The 13615-nt window shown below is 28.1% G+C and overlaps 1 protein-coding gene across 1 annotated transcript; it reads right to left on the reverse strand.

The window, feature by feature from the left end:
- Positions 1–3120: 3120 nt before the first annotated feature.
- Positions 3121–13137, reverse strand: l(2)34Fd (nucleolar protein 10 lethal (2) 34Fd). Its single transcript, XM_018459882.1, has 16 exons — positions 12991–13137; positions 12868–12910; positions 12116–12330; positions 11274–11410; positions 10916–11125; positions 10610–10838; positions 9918–10337; positions 9502–9787; positions 9154–9394; positions 8965–9061; positions 7802–7924; positions 7432–7673; positions 6282–6653; positions 6002–6182; positions 4831–5046; positions 3121–3398 (listed from the first exon to the last, which is right to left on the reverse strand). Exons 1-16 carry the CDS (start codon positions 13054–13056, stop codon positions 3156–3158), a joined length of 3321 nt encoding a protein of 1106 aa, XP_018315384.1. The 5' UTR covers positions 13057–13137; the 3' UTR covers positions 3121–3155.
- Positions 13138–13615: the final 478 nt, after the last annotated feature.

Here is a 13615-nt window from a genome sequence, read left to right on the forward strand (position 1 = left end):
ATTTTTTTCATCAGAATTGCTACACTTTTCAGAAATGTTGAAAGAGAAAGTTTGTTTTTTGTAGAAATCTTTATAATCGGTGTTTCATTTTAATTGATGTACTAAAATATCTCGAGAATGAAATGTGTGTGTGTGCGCGTGCGTGCGTGCGTGTGTGAGATTGAAAAGTTTCAGATGGAAATAGTACGATTTTGAGGGGGATGTATTTAGGTCATGTTATTTTCTAGGAGCACACGAGCGTGGCATAGCAGACGCGCACTGATCTATCATGCCAGAAGTCCTGGGTTTGATCACAGTAGGAACCAAAATATTTACGCTCGTGTCTCCTCTCGGAAAAGGCCGGCAACCTCCCGAGAGTATCCTTGCCCACAAAAACGCCTCTCAAAAAGATCCATCGTTCGGAACCGGCATTAAAACTGTAGGTCCCATATGCTCGTGGCGATTCAATAATCAGCGTGCGCACTACAAGCATATGAGAGAGGTGTAACACAAGCCAGAGCCCTAACGTAAGAAGAAGAAAAAGTTATTTTCTAGGTGAAGGCATCAAAGCTATATGAAGGCCACCTCCACTTTTTTAAATGGAATGATTTTTTTTATATATAATATAATTCCTTTAATTATTCTGCATATAAAGGTATCATATTAAGGTAGCGATATAAAAAAAATTGTTGACGCCTCTACTTAGAAAAAAACGACGTAACAAAAATACGTACATCCCTCTCGAAACCGTACTACTTCATCTGAAACTTTTTTCAATCCCGCACATGTCTCATTTTCGAAATATTTTAATTAAGATGAAACGCTCAGTATATGTAAATTCTGCAATGTTCTGCAATGAGATTTCTCATTCTATATTTTCTGAAAAAAAAAAAAAAACTTATAGTTTGAAGAAATTTCGGAAAAAAATGTTATATATGTATATATATGGACATATTTTATATATAATTGTTTATATATAATTGTTATAAAATATGTCAATTTTATATATAACTATATATGAAACATTTTTTTCCAGGTTAGGGGATGCGTTACAAAAATCTTCAAATTTAAAAATTAAAATATATAAAATATTCCTAAATAATATGAGTTATGAGAAATTTTTTTCACCAGAGTTTTGATACGTTATTAGACACATTAAATAAATTGATAGAAAGCTATGTAAAACTTTCACATTCCATGTCACTGAATTAATATCAAAAGTTTGTAAGTTTTTGAGATTTACATTATATATATATATGTAATATGTATATGTATATATATATATATAATAGTTTTCGTAACAAATTCTGTTGATGTTTTTAATTTTCTGTGGTACTTCTTACTTCGTCCATCGTAAACCTTGTAACAATACTTTTTACAAAATTTAGGTATGTATAATATTGTCAATGTAAGACATTTAAAACATACGCGAATATCACTAATTGTAAGTAGACTCATTGGTGAAGCGAAACACTATGCAGGTACTACTACAACGTTTAATACTCTAAAAAAACAGTACCATAAAGTGTCAATATCATGCATTATTTAGTCAAAATTAAGTAATTCCTGTAAATGCTAAAATTATGTGGATGTATATTAGAATAACGAACTCTCTTATTAAAATACAATAATATTTATTAAGTACATCAATTTCCCGATATCTTTCAAATTTACTCTAATGTCAGAGTATATTTAATTAATAAGGAAAATTCAATAACAAATGAGGACCTGTTTTATAATTATTTATTTACGAAAGTTTCTCTATTAATATGTCTTTGATATCGTCATTTTGTTCAATTCTTAATTTATGTGTTAAAATTGAATGTTATTTATAATTTTGGCGATAGCTTCGCACCTCAAGTTTCGAGATTAATATTTTTAAATTTTAAAACATCACCAAGAACTTTTGCAACGTTTTTGAAACTTGTTTATATGGTATGTAATTACATAAGATAATTATACATGTGCAAAATATATTAATTTGATAAAGCGCTATTTTTATTTAATAAATTTTACAAAACTGACTTAAGGAGATGCTGGAGTCGCCTGTATTACCAATAAAACTAGCGTTTTTGATGTTTTTGTTCCTGTCGAATTTCTTCATAATGGTTTCACAGAATAAAAATTTCTTTTTCACGATTAAAATGTACACGCTAATGTATTTGTCGCTGGTGTATTTTGTGTTCAAAGCTGGAAAAAATAAAAAAATTACAGATTTTTTTATCCATTTTTATCTCAGTACGGCGACCAACGCTGAAAAGTACACAAAATTTAAATTTGTACATACATCACTGAAGTCGATTCGTAAATCAATTTTATATAACAAAATGAACTCAACAACATTAATTATGGATTAATTGTAGCAGATTTCTTCAATTATTAAAATCGTAAATATATCTGCATTTTTTCTACATATTTAATTTCTCTTTATACAGAATACAATATCAGTACTACATTAACAATGTGATTTTTGCATTTATACTTATAGCTTCTGAATACAATGAATAAAGAATTTCCGTGAAAAAAAATTTGTTCATTGAATATTTGTACATTTACATACTGCAAGTAAGTTAATAATGCGAATTACAATTACAGGATGTTGCAATATTACTGCCATTACTGAAGCATGTAATGTATTGGATGATGAGTAAATAAAATATGTACCTTTTTCAATATTTCATTTATCATTCTCGATTATCATTTTTATTAAATATAAAGGACGCAGCACAGACTTTTGTTTACTCTTATGCACTATGCGCGTAACGCATAGTGCATAAGAGAATCATCCAATCAGAATTCTTTTCTTTCCATTTCATGAAAAAAGAGAAACTTTGATTGGTTGATTCTCTTATGCACTATGCGTTATGCAAAAGTCTGTGCTACGACATTACATATGAATTGATATGAATGTTAATGTAGAAATAGAAATGAAAGTATGCATAACTGCATAAAATATTTTAATAACAAAATTTTTATTTAAATTTCTTAATAGGTACCTATATTACGCATTTTCTAATGCGTCATCATATCTATACAGTGGCTATATTATAAAAGTTCGTAAAAAGCTGTCGAACTTAACTAATTTTATATGATTATAGATAATACATTCTATACGCGTAAACGATTGTATAATGTATTTACACAGCACATAGCTTTTCAATTGAAGTATTACATAATTACGAGAAAAACTCGCACTGTCCTAAAGTGAGAATAGAAATACTGCCAATAGTTAACAGAAGACATAAATATCTACTCTTGATAGGGATCTTGAACAGCTTGGCGCCCATTTTTAAAGAAGACGTATACAAGAGTATACTATCGAGATCCTCGCCTGGAGTGGTTTGATACACGAACGGCCGTATACGTATCTCGTGTCCCACAGCTCGAATCATGGAACAGGCATTCGTTAAGCGAGCAGCCTAAAAACAGAATATGTATATATTTAAGATATATATATATAAAATTTTTATATATATATTGCGTAAATTAATTTATATTTCTTAATCAAAAGTTACTTTAAAGTTAATGGCCTATAAAATTAATTTGGTTACGTTAAGTTACATAAATAAATTTAGTTAAAAGTTAAATTAACTTAAATTAATAATTAAGTTTAAAAAATATTTATCACAATTAAAAATAATTACAATATGGAACGTATAAAGAACTTCGCCCATTTCAAACCAATCGCGTACAGTTATTAATTATCACTGTATAACAAGGATTTTATTTCATGACATAGCAGGTGATTTTAATAAGGCTTTTCCATAGATATATTACAAATTCATAATTAAAAATACTACAGCACATATCAGGTTTTTTGAGAAAAACGGGATTAAAAGTAAAAAAAACGCATATTTGAAATTGTTTTAAAAAATGAGATATCATAAAAATTCGGATATTAGCTCGAATGAAAGCTTGAATCTTAAGCGACAACCGTAAAATAAAATAAAGATAAATAATTAACATGACAAAATTTTTTGTGTAGCATAATTTTTTTTAAGAGCGCGCACTTACAACATGTGCGCCGCGCACTTGTAACATGTGTCATCCGTATTATTGTCTTTCTATACAGATTAATTGTTTTGAAAACGCCAAAATCCTATGATTATAATTATAATTGATTATATCTAATTTATTCAAATAATTGTAAGATTTTTTATTACAATTTTAATTATAATTACGTATAATATGATTGTATAATATAATTAAGTAGTTTTAGATCCTCAAACTCTTGCAGAAAGCAGTCTTATAATCTTTTCAAGATGTCATAGTTCATCATCAGAACTATCGAAGCTGAAAAATATGTCACTATAACATCCTCTATAGAAGATATGTTTTCAGCAAGATATATAATTGGCTATATTCTAGATATCAAATAAGTGGGCACAGTACCTACAGTGCGAGAACCATTCTTACATATACCATCACTGGGCAAAGGTGTCCTGAACATAGAAATGAATCTTATGGGTTGGAGGACAAAAAGAAGTTAGATATTTTTGATTATATAATAAAAGGCTATAAATCAATTAAAAGCATAAATAGCAAAATTATGTGTCTCATTAATAAGGTCCTAATACTAATCTATAGCTGTTTTAGCTGTTGATACTTATGTAGTTACAATAATCTACTCTTTATACTCTTTAACTTTGTTATATATATTCAACTCCTAACTTCTTAGCTAGTTCCCAGATAGTATGCATGTTCAAAACAGGACATAAAATATTTACTAAAAGACGTCTTATATCTCGATTATAGATATACGTGCTGTTCGAATTACTATCCACATCATATAATTCTGGTAATATATTATTGAATCAAATAGGAGAAACGTAACACGGTAATGTTATATACCTGTATAAATGGAGCGATTGAAATCAAAATCCATAATACAACATTCATTACATTAACATATGTAACATGATTAGTGTCTCCATTGTTGATATAATATTGAAATAACCATATGATACCCGCAACTGCCCATGACAGATTAACTATAGTATAAATGCAGACAGCTGGGCCTAATTCGTCATTAAAGTATTTCAACAGTTTCTTGAATTCATCGATATCCTGTAAGTCACAAACAGAGGGAAACATATTGATAGAATAAACGAACAAATCGATTAAGCCGAATAATAATTGATTCTATAGGCAAACTACAAAACAATATTAAGATTAGAAATAGGACCGTTTATTTGAATAAATCATCTCAATATGAAGAAGCGCCTATTACGGTTAAAATTGGATGTTAGACTAATATATATATACATATATGTGTATTTTAAATAAATTTATCTCAGAAATCACTGCGCGCCGATTATTTTCGGTCTTTCAACACAATCAATCTGAAATATTAATAATTATCCAGAGGTAATATTTTTCGTAATAAGTTCTTTACACGTTTTAAGATGTTAGTAGCATCAAATAAAAAATCTAATTAAATAATTTGGGAAAATTATTAATGTTTTAGATTGATTGTGTTAAAAGACCGAAAATAATCGATGCGCAGTCATTTCTAAGATAAATAAATTTATTTAAAATACGTATATATGTATTAGATGTAAATTTGATTGAAAGATGTAAATTTTTCACCATTCTTAAAAATGTTTGAATTCATATAAAAAATTTAAGAAATCTTCTAAAAAGTCATAAAATTACATGGAAAAAAATTTATATATAATTATATTAATTATATAAATTTTTTTTTATTTCAAATTTTTATGTAATAGATAAACGTTACATTATAAATTACAATAAAATATAAAATATAATATAGAATTATAGAACATCAAGTTAAAATTGATTTCAAACTGAAGAATCTTTTATGTGCACAAGGAGTCAGGGTGAGACTCTTTAAATTGTGCGTAAAGAAAAAAAGATCGTTTTATCACACGTATGTTTACACAGTAATTTAGAGAAACAGTTTATGCTTTAAGTTCCTACTGGCCTTGTAATTTTGATATTTGTTCATTTCTTTCTTCAAATGTAAAATAAAAGATTATATTGTATGCAATAAATCGCAGACCCTCATCCAGTCGATAGGCAGTAGAATATGTTGGAGCAGCTTTCCGCGTAAAAAGTAAAGATGTGACATCAATAGCTGTCCTTGCAGACAGTAGCTTGTTATAATGGTTCCCTGGACCATATCATGCCATAAGGTGCAGATGATTAAGAATACTTTTAACATTATTTTTACTTGATATGAACTGTAGAGAGAAGACAAAATATGAATATTTTAATTTAATTATCCTTCGGAGCAACATTTCATTCAGCATGAATCGTTTGTAACTATAATAAGTAATAACCTATTTTCCACCCATTGAAATACAATATTTCTTTCTGCCATTTGAATATTCACTGTAACCAGTGCCATGATTATCCATACTATACTTAATGCTATGAATAGCCATAGTATGTGTACAAGACGCTTTTGATTGCCATGATTTATCGGATTCGAGGAGAGCAGAAACGCTCTTTCCATTAGATTCTGTAGTTGTTCATTTTCCTTGACGCGAAATAAATATATCGTATATAAATACGCTATTAAATGTAATATACTTGGGATTAAATAGCTGAATATCACATTTCCATAACAGGACGGTTCCTGCGTCTGTTCCTCGCTGACGTCTAATGTATTTTGTTCCAAGGATACTTTGTAACAGAATCCTCGGTCTCGTCTGAAAATGATAATTATTTTTATTTTACCACTCATTTTATTATAGCACTTAAAAATCGAAAATAAAAATTGAATTAAATAATATCTATATTTGATTTTAATTGTTTTTAATTATGAATTAAACAAGTTAATAATATATTGAAATGTATATATAGAAGAGATGAAAAATCTTGTGATATAGTTACATATATACACATATCGCATGATATAATTATATATACAGGGTGAGGTATTTAAATTGAGATTTTAATATCTTGAAAAGAAAAAGCATTTTAGAAAAAAATGTTCCAAACAAAAGTTGCATTATCTAAAGGGCGACAAATAATGATGAAATGAATTTTTGAAAAAATCGATTTTTCAAGATCCCATAAAGATTGTCGCCATTTTTTAAATATCACGATATGATTTATTTACGTAATGTCTCTACAATTATTCTGCATATAAAAATATTAAGGTACTGCAGTTATCACAAAATCAAAATAATTCACGAGTTTATACTTTATTCTGGTACATTTTAATAGAAAATATAAGATATTTCGCAAAATATTTATTTTTTATGCATTTTGGCTTTATAATAGTATTTTATATATTATATAATTTATTTATATTATATATTGCTATTATATATAGAATAATAAGATAAATTAATTTATATGAAAAAAACAGTTGCTTGTAAAAAAAATTATGCAATTTGTAATATGAAGCTCATGTATGTGTATATTCACTTATAATTTCTATTTTATTATGCTGATATAACACATGTAAAGGTAATAAATTACCTGAAGCAAGCCATGTATTGTAAAATATATCCAATACATATAAATATAGTAACTTGAATTGTATGAAGATTCGATAAAATCGAACATCGCAGAAAATGATCGGAGTCATCACTGTTAATTGGTCTCAATCCCATCACTCCCAATAACCTCAAGTAAGGTCTCAATATTTTATGTTTACAATAATGAAGTACAGCTGATGTACTAATGAAGTTCTCGTAATCTTCCGTAATTTCATCTACTTGCTGTACAACAGACAAATCGTGTTAATTTAAGAATAAACAAAATTTCATATTACATACTATAAAACGTACACAATAAAACAAAGGATTGTTTATTGTAAAAATTGTTATTCTAACAATATACTGCTTACATCTGTGCTTTGAAAAGCTGTTGTTATACTTGTTAATAGAGATGGTACGAAGATCTCCGTATATTCTTCATGATTTTGTTGAGGTAGATTTGTATCATTCTTACGCTTATTATTACAGTCTACCTATGAATGATATTTATTGTACTTATTTCAATAAATGTCTTAAAATATCTCAAGAAAAAAATATCTTAAAAGTAGCGAAAATATGTGAATGCGTGCGTACGTACGTGCGCATTTGTATGTATGACGCACACACGTACGTACTCACGCACTGAAATGTAACTTTTATAAAATTTTCATCTGAGAATTATCTCACTGATATATAATAGTTTTATAAAATAAAATTATAAATTATAATATGACAAGAAAGTAATGTTTTATATGAGTTTCTCAATAATTTTGAAATTATATCGATTTTTTTTTGAAGGAAATGCAAAAAATAAATTAATTGCTTAATATTGAAACTTATTATTGAAATCAAAACAAGGTTCTACAATTACTAAACATATTAAGCACGAAGATTAACAAGTTGATACATCGGGGAAGGTTACATATCGATCTGTTGTAACATCTCATGTGCAAAGTTTTAAGATTGCACGATCTATTAATTGGATTTATGGAAAAATCAATTTAATCAATTAATATAGTAGTAACTCACCGACGCCATTTGAATAAGACAATGGCCTTTGGCCAAGTAATACACTGTTTTCGAACATGGAAAGAAAATATTTATATCAATAGTTTGACATGTGGCTCACTCTACATATGAATATAAATTATATCAGTTTGCCAAGATGACATTTCACCTTTACTCGGAGATATTCACGTGCATCACGGTTAAGTAAGTCACTACGTTTGTAAGAACACGGCGCGCATTATAAAGCAAAGTAACAAGTAAAAATAAATTTAAAAAATTTTATATTTACAGTATTTTTTAATACAAAGATATTAATAAATTAACATTTTTATTTTTAATATTAACATTCGTAAATACATAAATTAACGTTTCTTCCTTAAAATACTTCCTGCGGGTCGTAACACATTGTATTCTATTCTGCGGCGTTTCATTTCTGGGTGTTGTTTTTTCTACAAGAAAAAAAATAAAAGACAGTAACATAAAGTATGTTTCGATCTGTAATTAAATTGAATATTAATGAATATACTTTTCCAATAACAAAAGTCATCTCTTTACTACCACGCGAACCGGAGACTTTTACATTGTGCGTTTCTTCATTTTCCAATCTTGCACCGAATGTCGCCCTGCGCAGAACATTATAACATAATTTTAAATGATTCGAAATCCAAATGTGTAATACTTAACAAATCAAGACAAGATCAGTATTGTTCTGTACTTATTCTGTTTTTTCTTTTGTGGACCGCCATCCTCGAACTTGACTTGATTCTTGATTTCATCTATCTTCAATTCATCCTTTGGAATCAGGTTAATATTGTCTTCATTTTGCTGTTCTCTTTCTCTTTCGTTTTTCTTTATTAATCGATAATTCTTTTGAACTTCTTTAACCCATTGTTTCTCATCATCTGAGCTATCATTGTCGGAGCTGTCGTGAATAAAGCTCTCATCAGAACTATTGCCTTTAAAAGAAATATATGCATAAGAAAATTTATATATATATGTGTAAATGTATGTGTGTATATATATATATGACTCCACAGAAAAACATTACTTTGAATTTTTTTACCTTTTGATTTATCCTCATAAATTTTATTTTCTTCTTCCTCTTCTTCATTCGCCAATTGTCGTTTCAATTTTTTAGCTTTATTTTTAGCAAGTTGAGAGACAACAGGATTCAATAAAGCGTATTCCTCGGAGTTTTTATCGACTTGGAAATCAGGATTGTTAAAGAGAGCTTTAAATCTTTCGTCTTTCAGCAGATTAGAAGACGTTTGTTTCTTTTTATTATTAATATTTGTATTCTCTATCAGTTTCAATGCTAACTCTTGATTCACACTTGGTAGTTTTTGTATCTGTTTTTTATTTCAAAAAAGAGATTATGTAAATTAATAAAATTAATATTGATTTTTGAAATACATGAATTGAAAATAGAACTTGATAGATTAAGTAGCTATACAAAAATAAAATCAAATTAAAACATACTTGTACTCTGCTGACGGCCTCCTCTTTAATCCTGTCACGAATTCTCTTTTTTTTGTATTCTTCGAATTCAAATGGTTTCATTACATCCCTTGCTTTCCTATATAATCGGATATCCATAAAGTAACCGTGCATATAAGCTCTGAGTAAATTAGTGCCCTTTAAATGTGAAAGACTTAATTCGTCCAATTCCTTATCGGTTACAAATTTGTAATCATCATAGATGATATCATAATTCAGTTCCTCCAATTCCTCCGTAAGATTGTCAAGGAAACTGCACCAGTATGGGGCAGGACCAAGACTGGGAATGTAATATACTTGCATTTTCGCACTTTCATTAGCTGTCAGCAACATACCACTGTCCGGCATGACAGATAAATCATTGAAATTATGCTGAGCTTCTATAGAAGTATAAAGTTTACCCTAAATAAAGAAAAATAATTTTGAGATTCCTATTGTACGATAAAAAAATATTTTACAGCTTACATTTTGATTTACAGGGACAAAATATTTCCAATTGTCTTTTTAATTTAAGAATAATTTCAAAATTCCTTCAAAATTCTTTTTCTCGAAAACGAAGCTTCAAAAAGCTTATCATTTTAATTTATTTTAAACTGTAGAATCACGATTTCGTGATTATATCGTATATTTTGGCCCTGTAAAGCTTAACTTTAAATAAAGTAAATTTTACTCACACTATCCTTCTTCCATATTTTTATAATGGAACTGTCCATGGAATAAACAAGATCCATCTTTTGGTGGAAATCTATACATTTGATCGGTAATCCGTACATATGATCTTTAACTAAAAGTGGTTTATTAGATCTTATATCATATATCAATACATGTCCTGTTGATGTACCAACTCCTAAATTCAATCCTCCTTGAAATTTCAAAGCGGTAATTGCGGGAACTGTTTGCAAACTGATTTAAAAAAGGTTAATTGTATCAATCTAGAAATTAGATTCCAATAAAGAGTAAATTCTATTGTTATATCTTACTTATCTTGAGTAATGCAATGCAGAACACAATCAAGTACGCCCACTTTATTCCTCACTCTTGGATCCCAAGCTTCTATTTTTCCTTCCTGAGTGCCAACTGTGAGTAAATGATGCAACGGATTTATCTCGCACTTATTTATCGATGTTGCTTCCGTTTCAAACGATTGCAAAAATTGACCACGTTCGAGATTTATCCTATATATCTTATTACTGCAAAAATATGTTCCGTAATAATTCTTTTTCATTTTATAAGAGACGTTTCACGTTTTTGTGTGTGTGTATGTGTGTGTACCTTTATACTGTAAATTTAATTCAATATGATCATAATACTAATTGCTTAAAATTTCTAAAAACTGACCTATCGCCTACAATGAAAACATCACATGATGGATAATGATATTTCAGATCTCTTCCAAAGTTTGGTACTCTGAGCTTATAATATCTTCCATGAGCAGCATGAAACTCAACACTACGATCGCATTGCAGAAATATTATCTAAAAAAGACCGTGATAAATTCAATAAAATTATTTTGATTCTAATCAATCCTTATATAGTAGCAAGCAAAAAAAATGAGTGACTTAAATTTTTCATATTATACTTTATTTTCTAGTAGTTATGGATGTCGTTTTTTAATATTATATATATCGTTATTCAAAAACACACAATCAGAACACATACTAGAAGATTTAATTGTCAGGCATAAAATAAAACAAGTTATAAAAAAACTAATTTTCACAAAAATCATATTTTATTAATTTTCTTTTTTTTTGTTTATGTCTATACAGAAACTTTAATTAATAAAAAAGCAGTTACAAAAATATATTATACATATTTAGTCATACATTTTGATTAATGCTCAATATCTATTTTGAATACCATCAATTGTTTTGTCCTTATCAGTGAAAATGTATTAACTTCGAAAATTATATTACATATGTCCAACTTTATATCATAAAAATTGCTTTAAAATATTTCCAATTTAATATTACAACTTTATATCATAAAAATTTATTAAATATCATAAGAAACTATTAAATAATATGGCCAACAATATAAATAAAGTCATAATTTTTACTATCATATATTCATTATTTTAATTAAATTAACTTAATAACTAAAAATTTAAAATAATAGAACATGCATGTGAGTCTACATACTTTGTATAAATTATTTTGCAGATTTTCAACAATTATACTTACTTTGCTGTAGTCATCCGATATTGTTTCAAAAGTAATTATTTCAGAATCAAAACATCTCTCAAATTTCAATGCCAAATTATGTACATCAAAACATTTTATACGTGGTTTATAAATCCCTGTTGCAAGAATGTACTGCTCATCTTTAGAAACTCTAATAGATGTGCTTATGCCAGGCATGTCAAAGTCTTGTATAAGTTCAATACGTCGTCGTATGTCTGATGATAAATAAAACATTAGATATATTTGGAAATAGTAAGAATCAGAAATATCTCGTTTATAAATTTCTATTTAGACTTTGATAAAAATATACTTCTCTTTATTTTCTTTTTGCAAAGAAAACAAAGATTTAAAAAATTATCTCTTATTAATATAAAAACAGCAATTATTAAAATATAATTGTAGGATTAAATTAAAAAAGTAATTAATTGCAAAGTTTTAGATAAAGTAACTGTCTAAATAAAATCCTCTACTTGTTTTATTTGTTGTATAGAATAAAATTTATAAATTGTTATTCATATTTCATTACTCCTTATACGTCAACAATATCCTTTGATGGCACATATAAGATTACAAAGACGAATACTTTTTAAGTATTCATATATTTCTTTTAATGCCAATTGATGATTTTTATTTTTCCAATCTTGTTTTTGATATAAAAAGGAAACAAGTACATACAAATTCGCTAAAATCTAAATAAAAAATTTAAACGAAATATTTATATTTATTTGCATGTTTATTGGTCTAATTCTTACCGACATTCTTCGATAAACTTCTTCGTTTTCGCTCAGATAACCACTATAAAGAATAAAAATACACGTTGAGATGTTATGCTTAACCTAAAAACGATCTTGCACACAGCATAAATAAAATTTTACCTCAGGAAGCGATTTTCCAGAGCTAAGATTATAGATTTTTATATTATTTGGTGCGGAAACCTGCATTCTGGCTTTTATGTAACTACATAAAAAAATACTTTAAAAATACTTTAAAAATCTTTGTCCAACCACCATAATCTGTTTCTCCAGCTAGAACATCATGGAATCAGAATTTTATCAGATTTCACTATCGGCACATGATATAAAGGTACTTTTATATGACAGCGTCAAGCATCGAGCATCGTGAGCTTGCTATTCGTCAATTTCGATCACGTGACCTGTTTTTAGCAAATAGTAAGCTCACGATGTTCGACTCTCGACGTTTCCATGTAAAGGCCCGTCTACAATTACCGAGCTTACACGTAGTAAGCTCGGTTTAAGAAATATAGTAAGAAATTGACCAATCAAAGATTGTGTTCCAAATTTACTGCCAGCACTGAAAATGCTACAGTTTATGTTACATGCACTATAGATTTTCAGTATTGGCAGTCAATTTTGGAACACAGTCACAGTCGAATGTGAGAAGAATAATCGACTGTGATTGGTCAATTTCTTACTCTTACTTCTTAAACCATTATTTCGCATGTTGTAGACACCTAATGGCACCTTAAAGGTCATTTAAAAG

Source organism: Mycetomoellerius zeteki, unplaced genomic scaffold (genome assembly GCF_001594055.1).
Source record: "Mycetomoellerius zeteki isolate Tzet28-1 unplaced genomic scaffold, Tzet1.0 scaffold89, whole genome shotgun sequence".
Classification (NCBI taxonomy): Eukaryota; Metazoa; Arthropoda; class Insecta; order Hymenoptera; family Formicidae; genus Mycetomoellerius; species Mycetomoellerius zeteki.